Source organism: Oncorhynchus clarkii, chromosome 16, assembly GCF_045791955.1.
Source record: "Oncorhynchus clarkii lewisi isolate Uvic-CL-2024 chromosome 16, UVic_Ocla_1.0, whole genome shotgun sequence".
Lineage (NCBI taxonomy): Eukaryota > Metazoa > Chordata > Actinopteri > Salmoniformes > Salmonidae > Oncorhynchus > Oncorhynchus clarkii.
In genome coordinates this window covers 42,107,036-42,120,528 of record NC_092162.1, presented here as the reverse complement: position 1 = coordinate 42,120,528, position 13,493 = coordinate 42,107,036, and the positions used below count along the sequence as shown (strand labels likewise).

The 13,493-nt window shown below is 45.7% G+C and overlaps 1 protein-coding gene across 1 annotated transcript in view; it reads left to right on the top strand.

Annotated features, from left to right (window-relative positions):
• The window catches only part of LOC139368495 (arf-GAP with coiled-coil, ANK repeat and PH domain-containing protein 3-like), a 73,336-nt gene that overhangs the window by 33,349 nt on the left and 26,494 nt on the right, over window positions 1–13,493 (top strand). The window contains exons 2-4 of the mRNA XM_071107463.1: window positions 667–724; window positions 5,459–5,578; window positions 6,619–6,672. Coding sequence (XP_070963564.1) covers window positions 667–724; window positions 5,459–5,578; window positions 6,619–6,672 — 232 coding nt within the window. The remainder of the gene's footprint in view (window positions 1–666; window positions 725–5,458; window positions 5,579–6,618; window positions 6,673–13,493) is intronic.

Genomic DNA, 13,493 nt, shown 5'->3' with positions numbered 1-13,493 from the left:
TGAGAAAGTATGGGAGGATGTTTAGACGATATGGCTAGAGATGAATCGGTACCTGTTTCATTGAGTTGTTCTAATTATGTCACAGCCCTTCACCTTTATACCCCAACATCACATCGCCCTTTCATATGGTCTCCAAGCAATCTGAGAAAGCCGCCACCGTGCACACCCACAGCTGAGGCTTGTATAAACAGTGGTGTGGGCTAGTGGCTAGGGCAGGGACAGAGGTGGGCCACTGTGTAACCCACTCCCTAAGAGCAGGGCAGAGGCAGAGGTCCCATATGCTTTGGGGTGGGGTGGCGGCAGTGACTAGGTGAAGAGTTTTTCGGGGGTGCGACTGTACCACAGCTCTGCTGAACATCTTGTCACTCTGTTATGTCTGAGCTCAATTGTTCCCAGCCAGCGTCTCGCTCTGTCACTTAACTTGTTAACACTTCCCCAGAGAACTCCCAAACCCAGGCCTGCTTCAGCTCGAACATGTCTGTGTTCAGATCCAAGAACATCACTGTCAGTCTAAGATGAATGTTACTTTCCCTTCTCTTCCCAAGGACATGGGAAATGTGTGGTACAGTCACGGTGTATGAAGTGGGGAAAAAATCATCATGATAAACACAATGTAACTCTTCTCTGTACTGATAAAAACCTTTTTTTACATTTTTTATCTTGCAGGGCGAACATTAATGAAGTGGAGACGGAGGTGGTGGAGATTGAAGTGAAACTAGACAAGGTAAGAAACCTTTGTTTTAATAACCCTTTATCCTCCTCGGGAAGCCTTTTCAACTAGCCTCTAGATCCTATTGTCACTATAATATAAGCCATATTATAAACGGGGCCATTTGGGTCCCTGATGCTCATTGGTTGAAACAGCATTTGAGCCGTGTGTATATCAGACAATAACCCTGGTATGACCCAGAAAAAAACGTGTTTACTGTTCTATTTATGTTGTTCACCAGTTTATAATAGCAATAAGGCACCTTGGGGGTTTGTGGTATACGGCCAATATACCACGGCTAAGAGCTGTATCCAGGCACTCCGATTCTTGTCGTACATAAGAGCAGCCCTTGGCCATATACCACACCTCCTAGGGCCTCATTTCTTAACTAAACCACTGTTGTCCTTCTAACTGTTGGCTTCAAGTGCTCAATGGTTTTATTTTGATAGAAAGCATGTGATATATCCATTACAGCATATTTAGGAGTTCATTTTGATGCTTACTGTACATCCCATCTACTACTACACCGATAAGGGAATGAAATTCCAGGCATATACACTGAGTATACAAAACATTGCTCTTTCCATAACATAGACTGACCAGGTGAATCCAGGTGAAAGCGATGATGGCTTATTGATGTCGCTTGTTGAATCCACTTCAATCCGTGTAGATGAAGGGGAGGAGACAGGGTTAAATAAGGATTTTTAAGCCTTGAGACAATAGAGACATGGATTGTGTGCCATTCACAGGGTGAATAGGCAAGACAAAAGACTTCAGTGCCTTTGAACGGGGCATGGTAGTAGATGCCAGGTGAACCGGTTTGTGTCAAGAACTGCAACGCTGCTGGGTTTTTCATGCTCAACAGCTTCCCGTGTGTATCGAGAATGGTCCACCATCCAGCCAACTTGATACAACTGTGGGAAGCATTGGAGTCGACATGGGCCAGCATCCCATTGGAATGCTTTCGACAGCGAGTAGAGTCCATCCCCCTGACGAATTGAGGCTATTCTGAGGGCCAAACGGGGGGGTGCAACTCAATAGTAGGACCCTAATGTTTGGTATAGTCAGTGTACAGGACTGTATATTGCAGGATTAAAGGATGATGGTGATAGCAGCTACAAATTTACACCAGTTAACCTGCTACACTGGTGTGCCCCGTTTACACACACACGCACGCACGCGCGCACACACACACACACACACACACTGATTACCAAAGTGGCATGCAGCCCTCCTATCTAGACAACTTGAGTAGGACAAGTAGGCTAGTTGGGGAGTCCTACTACTGTACATTTACACCCATCAGTATAACACTGTATGCTTGTAATGGGATGGCCTGACTTAAACCACTGAGTACTGGGGGCGATTAAAAAAGAAAGCATAATCTCACACTGTCGACTTGCTTAATGTTTCAGCAGCTCAGGTTTGTGTGGGCTAAATGTGACGTGGCAGGGCAGGGGGGGATAGGGAAGAGGACCGACAACATTAGAATGCATTAGACTGGCTTTCAAAGCATTGGGTTACCCTCTAACGAGGAAGCCTGATGCTTTGTGGTAATGCTCATGATGTCACCAGTCCATCTGTTCCGTTTGACCTTGAGTTATGTGAGTGATGTGCCTGCGGAGGTTAGTCTGCTGCTTCGCTCTCCCTTCACTATATCATCACTGTTGGCATGAGCAACGACCGTGAAAAGTGCAGAATGTCTCAGTTTGACATTATGTGAGGGTATGCGGCTCTTTGGCTCGTCAGATGTCATGATTTTGGGTGTTAATATACTGTACAAATAATGGAAACACTTGAGTTTTAAAAAAAGAAAGAGACTGGTCGGCAGGTAGCCTAGTGGTTAAGAGCGTTGGGCCAGTAACCGAAAGGTTGCTGGTTTGAATCCCTGAGTCAACTCGGTGAAAAATCTGTCGATGTGCCCTTGAACAAGGAACTTAACCTTAATTGCTCCTGTAAGTCGCTCTGGATAAGAACATCTGCTAAATGACTCAAATGTAAATGAGGGATACAAAGTATATTGAAAGCAGGTGCTGCCACACAGGTATGGTTCCTGAGTTAAATTAAGGAATTAAGATCCCATCATGCTTAGGGTCATGTATAAAAATGCTGGGCAGGTTATCATTTTGGCTCCCATTTCTATGCCACCATAGGAGGACACTTTCCCCCATCCACAGGGCACGAGGGGTGGTTAGATGAGCATGAAAAACGATGTAAACCGTAAGCCGTGGCCTTCTCAGTCACCAGATCTCAACCCAGTCAAGCACTTATGTGAGATTCTGGAGCGGCGCCTGAGACAGGGTTTTCCACCACCATCAACAAAACACCAGATGATGGAATTTCTCCTGGAAGAATGTTGTCGCAGCCCTCCAATAGTGTTCCAGACACTGGAAGAATGTTGTCGCAGCCCTCCAATAGAGTTCCAGACACTGGAAGAATGTTGTCGCAGCCCTCCAATAGAGTTCCAGACACTGGAAGAATGTTGTCGCAGCCCTCCAATAGAGTTCCAGACACTGGAAGAATGGTGTCGCAGCCCTCCAATAGAGTTCCAGACACTGGATGAATGGTGTCGCTGTAACGGTTTTCATATAGTGAAGGAGAGTCGGACCAAACTGCAGCATGTCGATTGCAATCCATGTTTATTTAAACAAACATAAACACGACTAAACACGAACACTACAAAACAAAACAATAAACGAAACCCGAAAACAGCCCATACTTGTGTCACCTAACATCAAACAAGGACATCAAGACACTCAGGACAATCACCCACAACAAACTCAAAGAATATGGCTGCCTAAATATGGTTCCCAATCAGAGACAACGATAAACACCTGCCTCTGATTGAGAACCACTACAGACAGCCATAGACTTTGCTAGATAACCCCACTAGCTACAATCCCAATACATACACACCAAAACCCCAAGACAAAACACACCACAATACAAAAACCCGATGCCACACCCTGGCCTGACCCAATACATGAAGAAAAACACAAAATACTTAGACCAGGGCGTGACAGTCGCAGCCCTCCAATAGAGTTCCAGACACTGGAAGAATGGTGTCGCAGCCCTCCAATAGAGTTCCAGACACTGGAAGAATGGTGTCGCAGCCCTCCAATAGAGTTCCAGACACTGGATGAATGGTGTCGCAGCCCTCCAATAGAGTTCCAGACACTGGATGAATGGTGTCGCAGCCCTCCAATAGAGTTCCAGACACTGGAAGAATGGTGTCGCAGCCCTCCAATAGAGTTCCAGACACTTGTAGAATCTCTGCCAAGATGCCTTGAAGCGGTTCCGGCGGCTCGTGGTGTCCCAACATTCTATTAAGACACTTTATGTAGGTGTTTCTTTATTTAGGTTGTTACCTGTATTTAAGCTTACATCTTTTGGTATTAATTGTTGAATTAAAAAGATACGTGAGAACATGTATCAAGTGTTATGCCCAAGGGTTTTGCAGGTGACTCATACTGTTTGGGTTTGAATTTGACTCACCCATGTTAACTCTCACCAGAAGCCCAAATCCATTAGCGTACTATCACAATACACAGAAGGGCATTACTCTACCCGAACATGAACCCACTGTCAAACCACTAATCCTGGCTCTGCCGCCTTTTCTTATCCCTCAGTAGGGAAACAGGTGGGACTCTCCTCTCAACCGAAAACACTGGCAGCCCATTCCTAGTTCTCGCCCTAGGAATTAGCGTGAGAGGATACCATATCGGCCGGCCCTGAGTTGAGTCTGGCTAGGGGCTGTGTGGAAATGGCCGGTTGCTTGAGAATGGTGAGAGAGAGAGAGGGGCTGGCCTTGATTCAATGTCTTGCGAATGTAGAAAGAAACGACACACATTGTAGTGAACCATAAATCAGGCTACGTGGCAGTTCAGCTGTCAGAAGGTAAACATTGTGACAGGCCTTTGGTGACTCCTGAGGGTCCAAGTCTTCCACCTCTCTTTAGATTCCTGTGAAGTTAGAAATGTGACTTGTCATCTTGCTCTGTATTTTTCAGCGCGTGGATTGGGAGAGCTCTTTCGGCAGTTAGATTCTGTCCTATCCAAAAATGTCCATGTTGCAACCCTAGAGTAGATAAATCAGTTTATAGATGAATCTTTGTGGTTGCAACCAAAAAGTCTTTACACTGAAATCCACACTGTTAACCCCAGTCCTGGACCGCATCTCCCCCCCCATTAGTGGCATGTGTGTTAGTTGCATGCTTATGTCATGGGGTAACATAACAAGCCACATGAGAATGTGCTCCACCACACCACACATTACTATGGGTGATAATTGAGGGGCCAAAAGCAACATGCAGCCGTAGGACACGCGTAGTCGCCAAGTGTGGCGAGCATGTGTTGAAATGCACAAAATGGTTAGGTTGGGAATCTCTGTGTGGGAATATGATTTGGCTGTTTGCTGTGGAAAGGGGGACGCTGTAGTATGCTACAGGAGCTCTGTCCTTACGGACGTCCTCGAATCTGAGGGGGTACAAAATCAAGTGGCTGTCCTCAGGATTCAGCCATAGGTTTCATCTCCGTGACATAATCACAATGGACGGCCCATTCAATGTTTTTATTTCACCAGTTAATTTATAGGCCAGAGAAAGTCCCTCCACTGTGCACAGTATTTAAGATTGGAATCGATTTGTACTGTATGTAGAGAGGTGTATCATTTGCTACTCTGTATGCGTACCCTAATTTCCTCTCCCTACCTCATTCGCTGCACTTCTTTCTCTCTTCTCTCCTCCCCTAGTTGGTGAAGCTATGCAGTGGGATGATCGAGGCAGGGAAGGCGTATGTCAGCGCCAACAAACTCTTTGTGAACGGGATCCGGGACCTGTCCCAACAATGCAAGAAGGATGAGATGATATCGGTGAGGTTCAGTTGGATCGGGGAATGTCATGTACCACAATGTCTAATGTAAGGTGTAATGAGTTGTCTTCCACGTGTTAGGTTATAGCCTCATAACTTTGTTATACTGTCTTATGCACTTATTCACTATTTACTGGATATTAATCATATACAACACAACACACCTAGACTTTCTGCAGGTAGCCTAGCAATTAAGAGCGCTGGGTCAGTAACGGAAAAGTCGCTGGTACGAATCCCCGAGCCAACTAGGTAAAAAAATCTGCCGATGTGACCTTATGCAAGGCACTTAACCCTCATTTCTCCTGTAAGTCTCTCTGGATAAGAACATCTGCCAAATGGCTCAAATATAAATGTAATAATATCTAAGTCCATCACGTAAAATGTATTCCCACAAAGCACAAACTAGCCTTTTTGTACGTGGTAAAACACGCTTGAATGTCTTGGGGCCGGGCTCGGCGTAGTGCTTAATCTTGGAAGTAGTGCTTTCCTGCTCTCTGACCGCGTGCCTGAGTAAGTCTGTGTGTGGACCTGATTACTCTACGAATGGATTAGTCAGTGTCAGTGGAAGGATCAGGCCTGGAGTGGAGGCTTACGACGGTAGGCCTACGTCTTGGTCAGGGTTCCAGGACCAGCGTCCTCCAGAACTTTCTCCATGAGAGCTGAGTTTACGCCAGAAGTAGTAGACTCGTTGCCGCCAACATTAAGTGGTATTAAAGGCCTGCTAGTGCATGGCTCTCCAATTGGTTCACCCTCTTGTCTAATTCTGAGGATCTCGTTAAACTTATTTGTATTTTCCATTGAAAACATGGAAAAGAGTTAGGCCTGCAATTATGTTTCCATTCTGTCTTTACAATATGAGTGACAAAATCCATCAGTAAAATTGGAAAATGCTAACTTAATTTGACTATTTGTACAATAGAAATGAAATTATACTTGGCATGGCAGCATTAGCAAAGGGAACAGGATCCCTCTCTGTCTCTAATCTTGTTAAAATGCTGTAATACAATATACTGAAGCTATTGTGGCTTGTTTTCCTTGCAGGAGTGTCTGGAGAAGTGTGGGGAGAGCCTCCAGGAAATAGTCAACTACCACATGGTAAGTCTCTCCTCCTCTCTCTCTCTCTCTCTCTCTCTCTCTCTCTCTCTCTATTTCTCTCTCTTTCTCCTTATCTCTCCCTCTTTCTCTCTCTCCTCCTCTCTCTCCTCCTCTCTCTCTCTCTCTCTCTCTCTCTCTCTCTCTCTCTCCCTCTCTCTTTCTCCATCTCTCTTTCTCTCCCCCTCTCTCCTTCTCTCTGTTCCCCAAACTCTACCCACATACTCCAATCCTGATACAGTACTGAAAGTCCATAGAGACCAGGTAGCACTGAGCACAATGATACAGTATCATAACATCTTGAAATGCTAAATGCAATGGTCTCTTATTCCCTTTGTCTGATCTGTCTTTAAATGGTTCAACATGTAGTAACATTTCATTCACAAATCATTCAATGTCTCTTCTTCCTCATTGTTCTCAGCTATGCGATGGCTCTGTCCTGACTCTGTATGTGGTCGTGTAACTATCGCCATCTGCCAATCAGCACACTGCCACAGTAGATCAGAGGGCACGAGAGGGTTGGATACGGCATAGCAGCTGTCTTCGACTCCTTTCGTTGCTTTTGGAACGTGTACAGTCTGGAAAATGTGACAGTGGAGAGATGCCGCCAGATATTTGACGGGAACGCTATGACTGCGTAACGTTGAATGAAAACCGTTTCCCACAGGTTTTACAGTTGAAAATTCCTTTACTCGGAGAGGTTTTTTACAGACGTTATACCTGTTCAGTTGGCGACACGAGAAGCATCCAGGCAGAGTCACAAATCGCAATAACAACTTTGAACAGAAAAACCACTGCGTCGGCTGTATTTTCTTTGGACATGTGGAGGCTAAGGGAGCGTCTACACAGACGAGCACAGACTTAGCTCCTGCCTGGAACCAAAAACCCTGTAATGTATTGCTGTGTTGTTTCACCACCTCCCTCCAAACTCAGACCCCCTGCTCTCTGTAGCTTCTTTGAAGTCCATTAGTCTAAAACCCTGGCGCATGTTTGATGTTTCTGTTAGAGGAGCGTGAGCTTCACATTCCTTCTGAGGCCAGGAAAAGGGCCACGATAGCAAATCACCATAGCCTTTTCTATCAGGAGACTATATCTAGGGAGAAAGAGCAGCGCTATAAATGGGATGTTGATGGGTGAGGTCACTGAGGCCGGGGTGAATTAAGAGTGTAGGAGCTACAGGGATGACCCCGTCTGACCCTGCTTTCATCATGCAGGCCTCGGTGCAATGTGATTCAGAGAAGCCAGCAAGACTTGAATTGGTCAGAGGATCAGTGAAGTGATGAGGAAAATTGATACAGTTCATCACAGTGCTTGTCCAGGGCTACAGCAAAAACAATGTTTACTGTTGGGGGTACTCGAGGACTGGAGTTGGGAAACACTGGTTTACTGTAGGTACATCATTCATATCTTCACTCTTGGCCTTGTGTAACTAGTAAAGCCAGTGGTATTACTGTCTGTCTGGTAGAGACGTGGGGGGTGCTGCCCTTCACCGGAGAGAGAGTGTTGGACAGTCTGATGAACACCCAGCTGGGAGCACCCTTCTCCCTCTTGTCTCCCCTCGCTCCATCCACTCTTAGTCTCTTCTCCACTCCCTGCTCTCCTCCCCTCTCAATCTCCCCTCTCTGCTCCCTCTAGTCCACATTAGCATTACTGCACTCTTAGAAAAAAGGGTTCCAAAATGGGCTCTTTGGCTGTCCCCGTAGGAGAACCCTTTTTGTTTCAAAGTAAAAACCCTTTTAGGTTCCATCAATAAACAAAAAAAGAGTTCTAGCTGGAACCAAATAGGGTTCTTCAAAGGGTTATCCTATGGGGACAGCCAAATAATTGTTTTAGGTTCTGGAGAGCACCTTTTTTTCTAAGAGCGTGGGTCTCTGTCGTGCTTTGTGTTGCTTTGATGTCTTGAGTGAGGAGGAGCAGACCAAGGACACAGACAGGATTGATAGTGATACAGTATGTATGCCATGAAAGGAATCAGGGGGAATCTCTCTTTGGTCTGTAACATTATCTGACATGTGTAACTTTTTGACCAAATTCACATTGAAATGTGAGTTACAGAGCTGTCATTCTCATTAAAAGCAAGTTTAAGAGGCAGTAGATCTGTTCTAATACTGATCAAAAATATAAATGCAACATGTGAAGTGTTGGTCCCATGTTTCATGAGCTGAAATAAAAGATCCCTGAAATGTTCCATACGCACATAAAGCTTCTTTCTCTCAAATGATGTGCACACGTTTGTTTACATCCCTGTGATCATTTCTCCTTTGTCAAGATAATCTATCCACCTGACAGGTGTGGCATATCAAGAAGCTGATTAAACAGCATGATCATTACACAGGTGCACCTTGTGCTGGGGACAATCAAAGGCCACTCTAAAATGTGCAGTTTTGTCAGAAAACAATGTCTCTAGTGTTGAGGGAGCATGCAGTTGGCATGCGGACTGCAGGAATGTCCAACAGAGCTGTTGCCAGAGAATTGAATGTTAATTTATCTTATCGTAAGCCACCTCCAACATCGTTTTAGAGAATTTGGCAGTACGTCCAACTGGCAGTACGTCCAACTGGCCTCACAACCACGTGTATCCATGCCAGCCCAGGACCTCCACGTCCGGCTTCTTCACCTGTGTGATTGTCTGACATCAGCCACCCAGACAGCTGATGAAACTGAGGAGTATTTCTGTCTGTAATAAAGCCCTTTTGTGAGAAAAAAAACTAATTCTGATTGGCTGGGCCTTGCTCCCAAATGGGTGGGCCTATGCCCTCTCAGGCCCACCCATGGCTGTGCCCCTGCCCAGCCATGTGAAATCCATAGATTAGAACCTAATTTATTTATTTCAACTGACTGATTTCCTTATATGAACTGTAGCTCAGTAAAATGGTAAAAACTGTTGTGTTTATATTCTTGTTCAGTATATGTGCTCTATTTCCATGCTTCCTTGTTCTTAAGTTTTTGTTTTTTGCGTCTTTTACTTTCAGTTTTGTACACCAGGTTCAAACAGCTGAAAATACTATATTTTTGGTTATTGAATATATATTTCACAGCGGTTTAGATGGTACAATGATTATTTGCTTGTTTTGTCACATAAACGGAGGTTAGGTGAACTATTAGAATTTTAGCACCCGGGTCATTTCTGCATATGGCACCTTTAACATAATGATCTTTACACAGATCACCAGTCAAAGTAGCCATGTCCCCTTTCTGATCTGACGATAAGGGCTTTGCAGTTTTTATCAACTGAAGCATCATTGTAAAACTACTGTAGGTGTTCATCTTTTAGCTACATCTTTTGCTTCTTATCGACAAAGGGGCAACATTTTGAAGTGGACTTGAGTCTCCATTTGTCCATTCAGTAGTGTTGCAAGAGATGAATGAATAAGAAATGATGAGGGGTACATCTGTAGTTTATGACATGCCCCTATGAAGTGTGTGCATGTGCGTGTGCGTGCACGTGTGTCTGTGTGGAGCGGCATGGCAGCTGCCACTGTGGGCACCTCTCCAGACTACTAAAAGACCCATACAAATGGGACCATTGAGTGCCAACTGCCCCGGTCACAGCCAACCCCTAGTGCCCTCATAACCCATATTCATAACCCATATTCACAGTCATACGCATGTGGGTAGACAGACACATACACTTGAAGGAGGCACACATGTCTAAAGGGAGCGCCCTGGCACTCTTCTCTCTCCACTTCCTGCTAATTCAGTTACTATGCCAGACCAGGCCGGCCACCACAACAGAACAAACAAGCTATGTTTGCTTGGAAGTAAGACACAAGCCAGCCAAGTATAGCTCCCTTCTGAGCTCAGAAACTAGGCCTGTTTGTTCTTCTCTGGGAGATTCACAATATATTTCTCTGTCTTCTAGAACAACAAATCATCAAGGAAAACTGGGCCAATTGTTAAATAGTCACTGTTTCACTCAAGCGTGACAGTACATTTGAGTTTTTGATGAATTATTGATGTACTTTTGTCTCTCTTAACATCCATTATTTTAGAAATGGGGTAATGGTAGCGATGTGGGTGAGGAAAGGGAGAGACTAGGGGAGAGACTGGGTGAGTGACTAGGGGAGAGACTAGGGGAGAGACTGGGTGAGTGACTAGGGGAGAGACTAGGGGAGAGACTAGGGGAGATACTAGGGGAGAGACTAGGGGAGAGACTGGGGGAGACTGGAGGAGAGGCTAGGGGAGACACTGGGGGAGAGGCTGGGGGAGAGACTGGGGGAGATACTAGGGGAGATACTAGGGGAGAGACTAGGGGAGAGACTAGGGGAGAGACTGGGGGAGAGACTAGGGGAGAGACTGGGGGAGACTGGAGGAGAGGCTAGGGGAGACACTGGGGGAGAGGCTGGGGGAGAGACTGGGGGAGATACTAGGGGAGATACTAGGGGAGAGACTAGGGGAGAGACTAGGGGAGAGACTGGGGGAGAGACTAGGGGAGAGACTGGGGGAGAGACTAGGGGAGAGACTGGGGGAGAGACTAGGGTAGAGACTGGGGGAGAGACCGGGGGAGAGACCAGGGGAGAGACTAGGGGAGAGCCTGGGTGAGTGACTGGGGGATGTGGGGGCTTATTGCCAAGTCTTAATGTAATAAAACAGTTACTGAACACTATTTATTTACACACAATCCCTGGATTATCAGCGGGGGTTACAGCAACGTGACCATCCAGAGCTTTGGGGCTGGAAGCTGTAGACAAAGCATGAGGATGGGATGGGCAGGATTCCCATTCCAATCCCCATCACGTTCCCAGTTAGGATCAGCCAGTAGGGATTCTCTGGATACTGGTCCAGGGGAGTGGGATTGGATTGGACTGGATTCTCTACATTAGTAGAATTCTGAAGTGGGATGCCAAAGTTCTGGTTTCTTGGCTATGCTAACTGATTGAGAGGACAGAGTGGGTATCTAGCATTCCACCAAGAGCATTCCAGCAACCTTTCCATGCAGAGAGTTAGTGCTTAAGGTTAGCCTATAGATGGTGGTGAAGAGGTCAATGGACCGCAGACCGTTGGCGATAGAAGAGGGACGCCAGATACAAATCTGATCGAACCAGGTGGATATTTGTCCACTCCGTCATGATTGGCGTATAATAAGAGGCCCACAATGTGGGTTACTAAAGTCAGATGTTGATATATTTGGCTGTTTTCACTGGATAACATTTAGAAGTTGTCCTTTATCCGGTTTAGAAGAATTGACTGCTAAATGCTAACTCCCGTTTGTATAAACGGGTAGCATAGCTAGCATACAGAAATCTGTGGAGGTAGTCAAAATCTTTTTTAACTGTAATGCAATTGATTGGTGATGATGACATGAACATGTGTTGGGGTTGACATCCATACAGCATTATACTCTGATTTTAACCTCAACATAGTGTGAAATACACATGTAAACAGCCTAAATGTAAGCAAATTTTGCCTGTGGGGCAATGAGGAGATTCGTGATCTTTCCCCACGGTATCATTCCCCCACTCGTTTCCATGGCATTTCCATTCTTTTGGTTGAGTTCCATTGACCTCTTTACCACATCTATACAGCATTTCACTACAAAATAGATAAAGCCATCTACTATAAGTACAGTAGGGATCGGATTGCTTGGTGCTGAGTGGATTGGTGATATCTAATCTTTTGATTGCATCAAATATCCCCCTGTCCCAACATGTGCAGTTGTGATCCCACCCTCATTCTGGAGGTCTACTCTCAGGACATAGAGGATATGTGTTTCACATTTCCCTGTTCTTCTAGTCTATAGAAACTATCCACAACCCCTTGTTTCTGTCTTTGGAGATGGATCAGTGAACCAGCAGGCAGTCGCTCTCTCTCTCTCTCTCTCTCTCTCTCTCTCTGTCTCTCTGCAAATAGGGAGCACCTGTGGCATCGTGGCCTAATTAAGGCAATGTATCTCCAGCCGCTCTGCCTCCACACACACACAGGCTGCTGTCACCACAAAGCAGCTCAGGAATGTCACAGGCTGCACAAAACACAAACCGCCGAGCCGGGCCGGGCCGGGCTGGGCTGGACTGGGCTGGGCCCAGGAAACCCCTCAGCACTTTTCTGTCTCCATAACACACACATGGAGCTGTAGGGATGTTAACTACAAACCTATGTAGAACACGTTATCCACCTCAAACCTCCCCCAACTACACACCAACATGTCAGACGTACGCCCCATCACAGTGTCCAATCTGACACGCCCACCTTACTTACACAGTGGTGTTTGTTGCCAAGCCCTGTTGATTGCATTTTTGCTTGTCCGTGTGTCTGAAATGTCACACAAGATTTTCAATTACCACTTGCTGTGTTGTGGCTTATTAACTTGGATCGGGCAAAGCAAATCAATCGACCGCACACAGCGAGAGGCGAAGAGACCGAGAGAAAGAGAGCGAAAGACGTTCCTGTTTAGTGTGTTTTCCTCTCTGCTTTGCCAAGCTCTGCTGATTTACAGTGACAAAGGGTGGTCGGCGTCCGGCTCCTAGCCCGACGCTTCATTTGAGAAGCGATCCCACAAACCTTTAGGCCAGAAGCATCAAAGGCAGTATATTTACTGGAGGCAGAGAGGTGTAACCTTCGGATTAGCATATTTATGGCTGGTTGAATGAGGCAGACTCTCGTTGTTAATCAAGAGGGACGCTGGGTCCTGTTATGGGGGGAGAAACACTACGCTTCCAAAAGGAAAGACTGTTCTGTTCCCCTTCTCTCTCTTATTCTCTCTTATTCTCTCTTATTCTCTCTTATTCTCTCTTATTCTCTCTCTTATTTTCTCTCTCTCTCTTATTCTCTCTCTCTTTCTTATTTTCTCTCTCTCTTATTCTCTCTCTCTCTTATTCTCTCTCTTA